The sequence below is a fragment of the Choloepus didactylus genome, chromosome 8, assembly GCF_015220235.1.
Source record: "Choloepus didactylus isolate mChoDid1 chromosome 8, mChoDid1.pri, whole genome shotgun sequence".
Taxonomy (NCBI): domain Eukaryota; kingdom Metazoa; phylum Chordata; class Mammalia; order Pilosa; family Megalonychidae; genus Choloepus; species Choloepus didactylus.
The window spans coordinates 25,642,910-25,657,909 of NC_051314.1; the positions used below are offsets into that span (position 1 = coordinate 25,642,910).

At 44.5% G+C, this 15,000-nt stretch overlaps 1 protein-coding gene across 2 annotated transcripts in view; it reads right to left on the bottom strand.

Annotated features, from left to right (window-relative positions):
* Window positions 1–15,000, bottom strand: part of STAB2 (stabilin 2) — a 163,146-nt gene that overhangs the window by 134,265 nt on the left and 13,881 nt on the right. For both annotated transcript variants that reach the window (XM_037847099.1, XM_037847098.1), the window contains exons 4-6: window positions 11,021–11,106; window positions 10,110–10,179; window positions 3,082–3,177 (exon numbers count right to left, since the gene is read on the bottom strand). In XM_037847099.1, coding sequence (XP_037703027.1) covers window positions 3,082–3,177; window positions 10,110–10,179; window positions 11,021–11,106 — 252 coding nt within the window. The remainder of the gene's footprint in view (window positions 1–3,081; window positions 3,178–10,109; window positions 10,180–11,020; window positions 11,107–15,000) is intronic.

The window sequence follows — 15,000 nt, forward strand, 5'->3', positions numbered from 1 at the left end:
CAGGCTTCTGGGCTGGCTGTCTTCTCCTACGAAGGCCTTTGTCCACAACACTGGGCAGGGACAGGAATGGCTGGAGAAGGAAGCTGACTGGCATCCACAAAATGGGTTCTCCAATGCAGCTGATTTTTTAAATTCTTCTCTGCTGAGATCACCCTTTGGCGAGCATTCACAGGGGACCCAAACATCTTTACCTTCTGCCTGTTGGAAGAGGTTAAGCCATTTATCTCACCCACCCCCCAGACTTACTTATCAACTTTTCAACTGTATTCCTTCCAAGTCTCTGATTATCCAGCTACACCATTAGCCAGAGGCTGTAAGTCATTGAAGGCTTTGGTTCTGGCAACCTCTCCTTCCAGGCAAAATGAACAATCAGAAGCACTGCTCACTGCTCACTGAGAGGATTGCCATTCCCTGTTGAGCTTCAGGGATGTCCCCGATGGCTGTGGTGCTGCAGCAGTCCACTTTTGGGTAGTGCCTGATTATCAGGCAGAAGTATCTGTAAACCAAGCTTGAGATTTTTTCTTCCTATGTCTACTGGTCATAGGGAACTTTCCATGAGACCATAGGAGTGGGTTGAAGAGAGAGAAGGTAATGTGGCTGGAGTAGGGGCCACAAACTTCTTGAGTCACTTCCTCATGCAACTTACTTGTGTCTTCAGGACCTGCTGGAGACTGATCTAGTATAAACTCTTTCATTTGGCAATGGAGTACTGCTGTGCATGCCCACATTTTCCGTTTTGTGGGTCAAACAACATTCAGTTCATTATGGGTAACTAAGATTGCATGATATGTTGCCCTAAGGTCTGGCAGCAAGCCAAGGGCTTTTAATCAAAAGAAGAGTAGTTGTCTACAGAGATGACAGGGTTTTGCTTCAAAATCCTATGTGTCTGCATAGTGATTCCCTGATAGGGCTGGCCAAAGGTTCCAAACAGCATTCCTATTCACCACTAACACTTTAAACACCTTCAGATCTGCTGGGTCATATGGCCCAAGTGACAGAGAAGCTTGAATGTCAGCTTGAACTTGTTGCAGAATGTTCTTTTGTTCTGTGCTTCAGTCAAAACTGGCAGCTTTTTGAGTTACTCAGTAAATGGTTTGGAGTAACATGCCTATGTGAGATATATGTTGCTTTCAAGATCCAAAGAGGCCCACTAGACATTCTGCCTCCGGTGTCAGGAGTGGCTAGATGCAGCCACCTGTTCTTTGCTTTGGAAGGGATATCCTGACATCCCCAGAACATGTGACATTTCACCGAGTTAGCAGTCTCCTAAGTTCTTTTGGGATTTCTTTCCTATCCTTTGGCAAGCAAGTGTCTTACCAATGTGTCTAGAGTAGTGGCCACTTCCTGCTCACAAATTCAATTAGCATAATTTCATCAGTATAATGGACCCATGTGAGGTCATGTGGAACGGAAAGGCAATCAAGGTGGCTGTGGACTAGATTATGACATAGGGCTGGTGAGTTGATAAACCCCTGAAGTAGGGCAGTAAGCATCTATTGCTTGTCTTGCCAGCTGAAAGAAAACTGCTTCTGATGGTCTTTAATAACAGGTATAGAGAAAAAAGTGTTTTCCAGATTCAGATCTGTGTACCAGGTGCCAGAAGAGGCTCTTGTTTGTGTCATGGTTAAGGCATTTACTTCATTCTGCTGTAGATCTGAATTGGTCATTTGCACATCTGTTTCCTCCACAGGAGGGAGGCAGGGGCTATGTTTTACTCACCGTTGTGCACTGCTCATAGCAGGTTGATGGAGTTCAATGACACGAGTGTGACTTGGTTGAATTTGCATTTGTCTAATCCCTTCATCTTGCAGACCAGTAAGGTAAAATCCAGAGGGTAAGTGAGGCTATTTCACAGGCAATATGACCAATCTCTTAATGTTTGTGCCCTTCAGTTCTAAATTCACACTTCAGTACCTACATGCATGATAATGGACAGGACTCGAAGCATTTCTCTTTCATAGTGAGAGCTTGAACTCTGCTGGAAGAGGGTATTGGAGGGACATTGCTGGAGGAAGGGGCTCCTCTTCTGGTCTTAGAGTGCAGCATTGGGCTTCTTTTGTGTTTGTTTATGCTGCAGCGTCATCTGTCCATGGTGTGGGTGTGAGGTCCAGTGATGCTCTGTCCCGGCTGTGTGTCCAGAGTGCAAAGGCCCTCTCTGACCTCGCAGCCCTCCCCGCAGGGACACTGAACACTCCAGGCCTTACACTTGTGGCACCCTGACTCCTGTGCGCTTGCCCACCAGCCTCGGCTCTCCCATCTGCCCATGACTTGGATCCTCTCTGGCCTGAGCAAACCAGAGAACTTCCCTGCATCTAGTTGGCTTCCATCACACCTGCCCAACAAGGTTTGAACCCCAGCTTTCGTTGGGGAGACCCCTTTCCAACTGTGTCCTTCCTTAGGTGTGCTTCCTCAGTCCTAGGGTACCCTTTAGAGTTCTCTTTGCATTTTTATACCTACTCTCCTGTCATAGACCAAAAATTTTTTTATATTAAACTTCTCTTTTTAAATCACTGTGCAGTTTCTATCTCTTGATTGGACCCAGTGTGATACATTGTTTAAAGACTTCCCCATCAAATCAATTTATTTTGAGGCTCAGTTCTACCCTTACTAGTTTCGTGAGCTTTAATGTGTCACTTAGCCTGGTGAGCCTGTTTCTTCTCTCTTGGGGTTATTAATGTGTACTGCCTTGGAGACTTGTAATTGAGAGCATGTCTTATCTCACTTACTAGGTGACTAATTTGTTGCAATGACCTCAATTGGATCCCCAACCCCCACTATCTCCCACTCCATTCTATCCTTCACACTGCCACCAGATTAACCTTCCTAAAACACAGCTACGGCCATGTCACTACACCGCTCTCAAGCCTTTTATGACTCCCCAAGCTTCTATACTATCTCCTCCCCTTTCTTCCCCTTCCCTCCCCTTTCCTCTCTCCTTCCTTCTCTTTTTGGGTTCCTATCAGCAAAGCAATCTACGGTACCTTGCCCATGTAAAGTACCAGTACGTACAAGTAAAATTCAAATATATACATCTTTGCCTATCAGTTCTTGTGTGGCATTAAGGAAAATAGTGATACTTACGCTTGTCACAGTTGGGGCCAGTGTATGCAGAGTAGCACTCACAGGTTCCATTGCCATCTGTTCCACTGTTGCACACTCCATGTACACAGTTGCACACTGCAGAGAGAAAACGGCGAGTTTCCATTACCTGTTGTAGACTTCTAAAGATTCTGAAAGGGTAATGTTTACCAAGAGTCTTCACTCAGAATCTGAATGATGAGGTGGGAAAACCATGAGTTTGAAGTCAAACAGACCCTGGTTTGAATCTTGGCTTCATCTTCCTTTTATCAGTTCCAGTGTCCTTATGCTTAGAATGTGGATAATGATGCCTGCCTCATGGGTTATCTATTGAGTGAAATGAGATAATTTATGTAATGTGTACCTGGTAGACAATGCGCATTGGGGGTACTTCCCTGGTGTGCTGATTTGAATGTATTATGTCCCCCAAAATGCCATTATCTTTGATTCAATCTTCTGTGGGCAGACGTGTTAGTGTTGAATAGATTTTAATTCTTGGATTGAGTATTTCCATTTCCATGACCCACCCGATTGTAGGTGATAACTCTGATTAGATAATTTCCATGGAGGTGTGGCCCTGCCCATTCACCGTGGGCCTTGATTAGTTTACTAGAGCACTGTATAAACACACACAGAAGGAGTGAGCTTGCTACAGCCAAGAGGGACAGTTTGAAGGACACACAGGAGCTGAGAAAGGAGCTGCAGCTTACAGAGACATTTTGGAGATGGCCTTTGAAAGCAGACTTTTGCTCTGGAGAAGCTAAGAGAGGACAAATGCCCCAAGAACAACTAAGAGTGACATTTTTGAGAAGCTGCAGCCTAGAGAGGAATATCCTGGGAGAAAGCCATTTTGAAACCAGAACTCTGGAGCAGATGCCAGCCATGTGCCTTCCCAGCTAACAGAGGTTTTCTGGACACCATTGCCATCCTTCAGTGAAGGTACCCCCTTACCATGGACATTTTATGGCCTTAAGACTGTAACTGTGTAACCAAATAAACCCTCTTTATAAAACCAATCCATTTCTGTATTTTGTAAAAAGGCAGCACTAGCAAACTGGAACACCTGGTAACAAAGGCCAAATCCTTCTTATGCTGCCACCTCTACTGGTTCTTTCTCTTCTGCCTTCCTCTTCCACTTATAAGGAACCTTTTGATTACAATGGGGCCACCCAGATAATCTGGGAAAATCTACCTGAATAAATCAGCAGACTAGCAAGCTTACTTCTACCACAACCTTAACTCCCTTTGCCATGTAACCTAACATATTCATAGGTTTCAGGGATTAGGAAGTAGATATCTTTGGGGGATGGCAGCATTCTGCCAAGCATGCATGTGTTCAGTGCACATAAGCCAATTTAATATTAAGTGACGTGAAACATAAACATCTGCTAAGAATCCCAACCAAGCACTGAAAAAGCAACCTCTAATAAGCTGTCAAGTCCTTTGTATTCCTTGTCTGTTATGTCTTTCACCTCTGTCTCCTGCTCATAATCTTTATACTGATGCTGTCTTTTCCAGGTTCCTATCAGGTTATGCCTGGAACATGGTGGTAGCGGTTACCTGAGCTCCCTGTCTCCAATTTCTTTTCTCTCATTTCCGTCCATCTCATTTGGTCAGCAACTGGCATCAGAGTGACCTTCCCCAAAACATCTCAGTGACTTCCAATTGCTAACCAAATGAAATCCGATTTCTTCAGTTTGGCAAACAAGTCTCTCTCTAAAATGACACCAACCTTTAGAATTTTTCATTTTCTTCTTCCACTACTTCATTTTATATGCCTGAGATTCTAAGCACATGGGACAACTCACTAGTTCTCCCTCTTTCCTTCAAACACTTGCTGAACAGCTACCACATCCAGGCCACTGTGCTCTTCATTGATGATCCCAAGATCAACTAGATCAAGACCCTGCCCAAAGGATCTCATAGGCTAATGGAAGAAGAAAACAGCCAATCAAAATGCAGTGTGATCAATGTTATAACAGGATGGGCCAATGGGAGTCGGCCAGGAAGAGATGAGGTGCTGCTGGCCTGGGAAACACCATTCCAGGTGGAAGTAGAAGGATATGCATCCTTCATTTCACGTCCTTGCTTTTGCCTCTTGTGCTTCCTTTGGCATGCCAACTGAATCCTCCTCATCCTTCATGGCCAGTCAAAGGCTCCCAGGTCCCTGGTGCTATCTCAGAGGTCCCAAAGAATTTGGACTCCTCTGGGATCCAGCAGCACTTTCTAGTAAAACTATTTACTTTGTTGATGTCTTCCAGCCAAAGTCCACCAGGAACAGAAAATCGGCTTATCATGTGCTGCATCCAGGGTGAGCTGTCACGTTAAAGAGGCTGTAGTCACTCATGCTAGCCAGCAGAGGCAGCTGTGGGTTATTTTTATGGTTGTCCAGTATCTTTGTTGTTATTTTTCTCTATTCAGACATGATTATTCAGTGGCCTAGTTTTTGTCTTGTTCCACCAAGGATATAGAATGCCTTTGTCTCTTGGTGATATTCTGTGAAATTATTCAAGTTCAGTAGGAGAATATCACAGCTTAGCTAACAGTTGGTAGCTGTTAGGACCACTATTTTTCTTTCTCAGTATGGATATTTTTCTCCCCTATTAGATTTGAACCCTTAAAAGGTCTTTCTTCTCCCTGTATTTCCCTGCAATATCTTGTATAGTGCCTTAAAACAGTAACACCAGTTACACTACTAAATTTTAAATAAAGATGATCTGACAAGCCTGGATTAGGGTGGGGAGAGTGAGTCAGGGAAGTGTAAACACAGAGTTGAATCCTGCCTTTATTTAAAATTTTGATATTTGATTCATCATGCAATTAAGATATTATTTGTTGGGGATTTAATCATGCCCTCTATGAGATATGTTCAAATCCTAATTACCGGTCCTGTGGGAGTGAACTCATTTGCAAATAGGATCTTCGAAGATCCTATTAAGATGAAGCAAATTGAATCGGGGGTTAGGGTGGGAGGGCTTATAACTCCAACTAATAGAGCTGTCCTACTTGGAGGTAAAATTATCACGTCCATGGGCTCAACATCTCATTCCTTATAAGGAGAGGAAACTTGGACTTGGAAGCCAAAGCTGGAGGAGGAGACAGATTGCCATTTGATGGAGGCAGAGATTGAGCCGCCACCAGAACCCTACAGACTTTGGAAAAATCATGGCCTGCTGACACTTTGATTTTGGATTTCTACCCTTCCAAACTGTGAGAAAATAAATTCCTGTTGTTTAAGCCAACCAGTTGGTGGCATTTTCTTTTAGTAGCCTTGGCAAACTGAGACATTATTTATCTTGGCTATTGAGTTTTTATGATGCCTCCTTAAATTGAGTACCAAGGTGAATGCCACACTCACTTCACCCTAGACCTGGGCCGGCACTTCTCTTTGTTGAGTATTTATTGTCTATCAGGCATTTTGCCAAGTGTTTTATATGCATTATCTCACTTAATCCTCACAACACATGAGAAATGGGAGATAACTAAGCCAAATACTTGTTCAAATAATTGAGGCATTAAACTGTACTTCTAATTATCACCCTCCCCTTAGAAACTGATTTGCTATCTTTTCTATTTTACCAACACACATTAATGTCCATCCATGGCTGTAGCTTTTTGGAATGGGCTAGTTCCAGAGAGAAGCCAAATTAATTATGGCGATAACTGGAGTGAAGTTGGCATGTGCTACAGGGCTCAATAGAGAGGTGTGCCAGTTTGAATGTATTACGTACCCCAAAACGCCATTATCTTTGATGTAATCTTGTGTGGGCAGACGTATCAGTGTTGATTAGATTGTAATTCTTTGAGTGTTTCCATGGAGATGCGCCCCACCCAAATGTGGGTGATGACTCTGATTGGATAGTTTCCATGGAGGTATGGCCCCGCCCATTCAGCATCAGCCTTGGTTAGTTTACTAGAGCACTATATAAGCTCAGACAGAAGTAATGAGCTTGTTACAGCCAAGAGGGACACTTTGAAGAATGCACAGAAGCTGAGAGAGTAGCTGCAGATGAGAGACAGTTTGAAGATGGGTGTTGAAAGCAGACTCTTGCTCCGGAGAAGCTAAGAGAGGACAAACACCCCAAGAGCAACTAAGAGTGACATTCTTGAAGAACTGCAGCCTAGAGAGGAACATCCTGGTAGAAAGCCATTTTGAATCCAGAACTTGGAGCAGACACCAGCCATGTGCCTTCCCAGCTAGCAGAGGTTTTCCAGGCACCATTGGCCATCCTCCAGTGAAGGTACCCAATTGTTGATGTGTTACCTTGGACACTCTTGGCCTTAAGACTATAACTGTGTAACCAAATGAACCCCCTGTGTAAAAGCCAGTCTATTTCTGGTGTTTTACATTCTGGCAGCATTAGCAAGCTAGAGCAAGAGGATTCAATTAAATTCAATAAGAAATTATCTACCCAGCCCCTACCTAGCACCAGGCACTGTATTAGGTACTGGGTACGCAATATGAGTAATTCACAATATCTGAATTCAGGGAGCTCTCAGTGTAGCAGAGAAGCTGGACTTTAAGAAATAAAATGACGATGTTGTCCTAAATGCTGCCATGCAGTCAACAAAGAGGGCCAGGGGGAATTGAATGGTGACTCAGCCCCTGTTTCCAGTGAGCAGAGAAGGAGATCTCCCAACTTAGATGCTGTTATGAACATACCAAAATCTGTTATGGATTTAACTGTGTCCCCCAGAAGACAAGTTCAAGTCCTAACCTCTGGTCTTGTGAATGTGACCTTATTTGGAAAGAGGATCTTTGAAGATGTGATTAGCTAAGATGAGGCCAAACTGGACTAGGGTGGGCCCAAAACAATATGATTGTGTCCTTACAACACAGCCAGCCAGAAGGACAGGGACAGGAGAGAGCAATGTGACAGAGGCAGAGATTGAGCTATGGAATGCTGGCAAGCCACCACCAGGTCTCTATTGACTCCAGAGGAAGTGTGGCCCTGCTGACACCTTGATTTGGATTTCTAGCCTCAAGAACTGTGAGACAATAAATTTCTGTCATTTTAAGCCACCCAGTTTGTGGTACTTTGTTACAGCAGCCCTGGGAAACTGAGACTGATGCCAACTGCACATGTTATCCTTGTCAGATGGACTCCCTTCCTGGCTGCGAGGTGTGAGTGCAATGCCCTGCTGTGAGACTCTCTCTCTATCCTGTCTTCTGAGACAGCCTTTCTGGAGTATTAACTGATCTGGCATGGGCAGCTTTTGGAAGCCTCTGACCCTGCATTGCAGGGCTGTCGGCTGCTGCCAAGAAAGTGTCCTTGGGAAGGAGATGTGAGTGGCAGGGAATTCCCAGGTGGTCATGTAAAGAGCCCTTTGGTACTTTGTAAACCAGCCTCAGCAAGCCTCTAGAAGCATGCACAACTTGGGTGTGTGACTTCAAAGTGGTCAAAGTCATGGCCATTCGTACCAGAAGGGATGGTGTGCACCACCCTCTGAGACACGCAGAGTGACCTGCTTCCTCTCCTGTGTTCCACAGCATCCCGGGCGTGCCGTGGGATTGATCACAGTGGTTGCCCACTTCCAGCTCCTTGAGGGTGGGGACCTGATCTCTTTGCTCTTTGCATCCTCATCACCTGTCAGAAGTCTAATGTACAGAAGATGCTCACCTGGAGTAGAACAGCACAGTCCTTGGGGGCCAGGTTCTGGAGTCAGACCTGGGGACAAATCCTGCCTCTGTCCCCAAAATAGCTGCATGACCTTGGGCAACCTCTCTGTCTCTTCATGCACAAAATAAGGAACCGTTGTGAGGATTCAAAGAGATTATGCATATAAAGATTCTTTGCACACTGCCTGGCATACAGTAAGAGCTCTTGCAAATGCTAGCCATTGTCATTAACCATATACGGTTGTGGGACTGACTTGGGGGGTCATGTAAGAGAAAGGAGAGTGGACTTTGCATTCTGCCCTAATCGTGGAGCTTTCTACTGGGAGTGGGGCACCATACAGGCTAGGGCCTGTGGGAGGGGAAATGAAAGCCCTCGGCTGTGCAGCTTTAAGTCATCTCTAAATTAATAAACAGTCCGGTAGAAGAATGCTCCAACAGCAGGTGAATGTCAGTGTTAAAAATAAACTGCAACTAATAGAGCTGTCCTACTTGGAGGCAAAATTGTCACGTCCATGGGCTCAGCATCTCATTTGGATGAAACAACACTGGCACCCAGTGGACGCCCAGCTGAGAAAGTTTGCAAATTCCCTTTGTCATCACTGTATCATTTCTCATTCATTCATTCTTTCATTCATAGATGATTACTATTGAATTATATTTTTCCTTGCTTAATATTTGCTTCCATTGACTGAGTGCTGGCGATGTGCTGCTGAGAGCTTTTGTTATGCTGTTGACCTTGAGAGGCAGACATTATTATTCCTGTTTTATAAATGAGGAAGACTTTGGGAGGTTGAATATCTTGCCCTAGGTCACATGGCAACTGGAATAGATTTTAAACTCAGACCTGTCTGATTTCAAAGCCCACTCTCTTAACCATTATGTTCTAGAGCTGTGCTGTTCAATCTGGTAGCCACTAGCCATATGTAGATATTTACATTTAAATTAACTAACATTAAATAAAATTTAAAATTCAGTTCCTCGATTGCACTAACCGCATTTTGAGTACCTAGTAGCCACACGTGGCTAGTGGCTATCATGTTGGACAGTGTGGACACAGAATTTTTCCGTCATTACAGAAAGTTCTATTGGGAGCTAGAGCTTGAAATTCTTTGTCCTAGGTCTCAGGTTAGGTTTCCAATTTTCTTACTTAAAAATTTAGGTTTTTAAACCACCTTTCTCCCTTTTACTTGTTCAAAACCAAAGACTGCCTAAATGCAAAAAGCACTCTCATCAATTACTGCATTTCATCAGATTTGTTGTCAACTTTTTAAAAATTTGCCTCTGTGGATATGATTACATATAATCATTTACTGCTTTCCTCCAAGGAATGTTCTCTGGGGTCTTTAGTCGTATAAACCATGTTTGCTTTCTAACCCCTCAAGTGTATCGATTACACAAAAATCAGACATACCTCCCGAACAGCTTGGTCCAAATAAGTTGTCATCAGCACAGGTTTCACAGGCCGTTCCACCAAATCCTTTCTGCAAAACATCCCAGGTGGATGATGTTAGACCAAAGGTGATCTGTGTTACCCAAGAGGCTTCTGGTCAGCTTTTGTTTCTTACATATATCTACCCTCTGTGCCTTTCCTGAAGCTTCTGACTTCTGATGCTGTCCTTATTCTTCTCTGTTTTTGCATTTTATTATGTACATTAATTCCTGTGTTATTTTTTACTAAGGTCTAGAGCTCTGTCAAGGAAAGCTGCTTTGTCAGTCCAGAAATAGACAGCAAGATCTAACAGCTATAGCTTAAGCTTCCCCAAAGGTGAAATGAAAACTCTTCAGTTTTGCATTTCTGAAGACAGTTGAGCTTAATCTCTTTGGGGAGGATTTCTTTGATTTAAATCTTCTAAGGCTTGCAACTTGGAAAAAAATTTGCCTTCATGGGATAACAAGGAAATTCTTCAAATGGCAGACCCAGCGGTTCACGGAGGGTGCTGAGGACAGCACCACAGGGGAGTCTGCTAGCAGACGGGATTGCCAATAGGAGCAAAACAATTTCTATAGCCCTGGATAGTTTCACAAATTACTTTCACATCTGTGATCTCATTTCATATTTTCAACAAGTGTTAATGCATGAGTATGTTATCAAACCCATTTTACAGATGGGTATACTTAAGGCTGTGCAGGTAATCGACTGGCCCAAAGGTCCTCAGCCTCTAAATGATCATTTTGTTGCAGATTGCATACTCTTTTTACTAGCACTGCTGCTTCTTAGAGACTTCACTGTGTGTGTGTGTGCATGTGTGTGTTTAAGGAGATGAACAGGTAAGAAAGGAGGGAGCAGAGTTGGGGAGAGGAAGAATGCATTTCTGAACTTACTTGGCAGTTGCAGTTTCCGTTTCCTTCCATGCCTTCGGCACAGCTGCCCCTGCCACTGCAAGGGGACACCGCTCCTCCTGGACACTCTAGGAAATCAGACAGCTCAGATTCATCCATTTGTGACTGCACACAGGCATTCTGCAAGGATGTGGTGAGCACCTACTATGTGCAAATTAGTGTGCTAGTTGCCAGGCATAAAAAATAAGTGACGACCCTGTTGGTCATATCTAGGCAAACAAGTAAATCAGACGTTTGAATCACAATGTAGTCAGGGGCTGTAATAAAAGGCTTCAGACTGTCTATCATTTCTTGAGCATTTGCTAGATGTGTTTCAATTACCTAATTAAATCATCCCCATCACAAACCTTAGGGGCCATGATTGGTGCCAGTTAGCAGAGGAGGAGACTGAAGTTCAGACAGGTCCTGTAACTTGCCCCAGGTCTCACAGTTTTTAAGTTGCAAAGCTGAAAGTTTAGCACAGTCCTTTAGCATGACTCCAGAGCCAGGCCTCTTTACCATGAGCTCGACAGGGTAAGGAGGGAGCTCAGAGAAGGGAGCTATTGATGCCTTGGGGAGGCATCCCTGAGGTGGAGTCTTTTAAGCTGGGTTTTGAAGGCTCTGTAGGAGCTGACCATGCCTAAAAGGCAAGGACATTTCAGGAAGAGGGAACAGCAAATAGAAAGTCTCAGACTTGTGAAAAGGCCTGGACTGTTCTGGGAATGATACAAAGTGTGGTGGGCCTGATAGCAGGAGGTGGGATGGGGGAGAGGTGGTAGTTGATGAGCTCTCATAGGTCAGTCAGGGCCAATTAGTGAAGTGCTTTTTATGGCATGTGAAGGAATTTAGATTTCACTCAGAAGCTGAGTCCAAAACAGCATTGATTCTGCAGTTCTGTACTATGTTACACCCAAATTGGCACTTTCGTAGAGACATTTATTAGAGGATTTCAAAGTCATTCAGTAAACATTCATGGAGTACCTAGTATTTGCCAAGCATTATATTACATGCTGGGACAGAGGGACACTTAGCTAGAAGGCCAGATATTATAATATCAAAAATCAAATAGAAAATTTAAAATAATGGTAAATGACAGAAGTTTAAGGTACCACTGCCATGAAAATGAAAAAAAATCTTTTTTTTTTTCTAACTTTCTGTTTGTCTACACTCTCAGTACAGAGTCGATATGGATTTGATGACAAAATTTGGGTGCATTCTGACTATTTAGTTAAGGGATCTGGGCCTGCAGTCACCAAGCTGAAATGCAATGTGCCTATCTGAAGGAGGCAGGATCAAATTCTAGCTGAAACTTAAGCTAGAAAGGCAAGTGCCTTTCAGAAAATGGCTAAGGATATGGAGTTCGAGATAATAATAAAGGATGCATGTATTTACTACTCAAAACAATCCCCTGAAGTTAAGTCTGATAATTAGCCCCATTTTCTTGATAAGAACATTGAGGCACAGAGAGGTTAAGCAGCTCCCTGAAAACCACCCAGCGGGCAAGTGGTAATGAGGGACCCACTTACCCCTCCCTTGTGGGAAGTGTCTGCCGTCCTGCCCTTCCTTCCCTCCCACCCCCATCTTAAAAGACCTTTGTCCAAAGCTCTCCCATGCTTCTTCTGCTGGCTCTGCCTTTGATCTTCCCCGTGTCGTGTGAAATCAACATCCACAGAAGATGAAAAAGCAGCTTTTGGGAAAAGAGACTTCTAAGCACAGAGAGAAATAGTTCTCTGAAAGACACCTGATGGGTCACTGAGTTACTAGGCTGGTTCCACAGAAGATCTTTAAAAGAACATTCATATCGTGTAGCTACTATAAGGAGGCAAGAGAGTCGAGTTGTCCACCCATGGACTGTTATCTCTGCTCCTTCAGTAAATGACGGGGTCTAAATGACGTATGCTGAGTCTGCGGTCTTTCATTCCACAATAGAGCCAGGCTTCAAACCAAGGCACGTACCCCATGGTCTACTAGACTGACCATCCCCATATGAAACATTCTTCACACAGCTGCTGTATACCAGGACCATGGCACAAAGAACGGAAATGTTTACGAGGTCAGCAAAGGAGAAGATACATTGGGATGTAGCTAGTGTTTAAAAATCCCTGTCAAAAACAGGACTTTGGTTGTGGCTGCTTCTCACCAACCAGGGAAGTGGCAATGTGAGACGATGTGATGGGGTAATGGAAAGAGCTGGGACTTTGCAATCAGAATGTTCTGGGATTGAATCCCAGGTCAACCCTTTGGAAGGTCAGGGCAAGGCTCTGAGATCCAGTTCCAGTGAGTGGTGGGAACATTCTGTCTTCCTGAAAAGTTGTTATAGGGACTGTAAACATTAGGTGCTCAATAAATGGTGGTTACTAATATTCAAAGTGGATATTCTCCTTCCTTTCCAGTTTTTAGGTCTTTCAAATTGGCGCTGTAACCGATCTAACAATACTAAGCAGATAAATTATTGGGCTCCTCTTTGAACCAGACACCATGTAAAGTCCTGTGTATGCAAGGGAGAACACACAGACCTGGTCCCTATTTCCATGATGCTTCCAGTCTAGTGGGGAGAGAGTCAGGGATTAACGAACAACTAAGTAAAGGGTTATCAGAAGAAGAAATCTAGCGCTCTTGCTGCCCCGCCTGGTGGAGTCCCAACATTTACCAAAAATAGTCCAATTCTAACAGCCCAATTGGTTTATATCTAGTCTCAACAGATGGCAACAGCCAGATCCTTCAGGAAGGGCCTTGTTAAAGATTATGGGCCTTTGTCTTAAGAAGAGTGACAGTTGGTAAGGAGGAAGAGGAAGGAAGAGGGTCTAATCCGGCAGGTACCGGGTAAGTGTTTTGAAGCTCCTCTGGAAACCAGTTGAACCATTTGAGTTCACAATGTGGAGCAAGGGGTGCTAAGAGAGCATCTTCTAGATCATTGGCCATTGAATCGTTCTTCTGTTTCCTTTTACATCAGGCCTTTCTTGGGCTGAGATGGTGGTCTGGCACCAGAGCCAGCCCTGGGCAGGACTAAGGAGGTAGAGAGGTGTTAGCTTTCCCATTATTTCTCTCTCTTGGCCCCTGTGACTCTCCACAGGGCTGGGCCTGCAAGGTGCTCTGTGGTGACACCCAGCTTACCTTCTGGGCTGGCTCAGAACAACACAGGACCTCCTCCACCTTGAGACTGACTGACCTATGAGCGCTGCTTTGCCGAAATGTCCGCAGAGGAGGGAATGCACCCTCCCAAGAGTTTTTACTTTCGCTGACAATAACACCTTAATCTGAGCCTCATGTACTCACATTTCCCTGAATAGTTTGTTCCTCACATGGAGCCAGCTCCCCTCCCCATCTCACGTTCTTTCTGTCCTGCCCCACCAGACAGCTCCCTGCTCCCCAGATGTGCCTTTCCCTCCATTCTTGCCCATGTTCCTCCCATCCTCAGAGATACACTCTGTGACCCCACCTCTCAGGCAGATTTGACTTTCCCATCTGCTGCCTGTTCTACTCAGTTCATGCCTTGTTATAACACAAATAGAGGAATATGGGGCAGAATCACGTACTGGGAAAATAACTGGGCTATTGGCTCATCCCAGAGGAGGCTGGGGAACTCTCCCCCATTCCGGCTCCAAAGGCATGGCTTTGTGCCCATTCCAGTGCCTCCCTTTTCTTTAAAGGAAAGGTGGTCCTCTAAAGGTGGTTAACTGGATCAGCTGTTTAGAATCACCTGGGAGGTGGGATTGCTACAAATGTAGATTCCCACGGTCTTTCTCACCAGGTCTGGTGGCCATGAAACTGAAAATGCACCCCTCAGATCTCTGACCATGGGGAGCACAATTACCCTGAAATCCATTGTGCTGCTCATGAGGCCACACTTCCCATGGCTGCTTCCAGACAATCACTGGGCTTGCCAGGGTTCCTAGGGCAGATCTGTGCCTTAAGACACTGGACTCTTCTGATGGGTGATTCTGGTGAAGGACTCCCCATCAGGTTTACCAGACTTTCCTAGA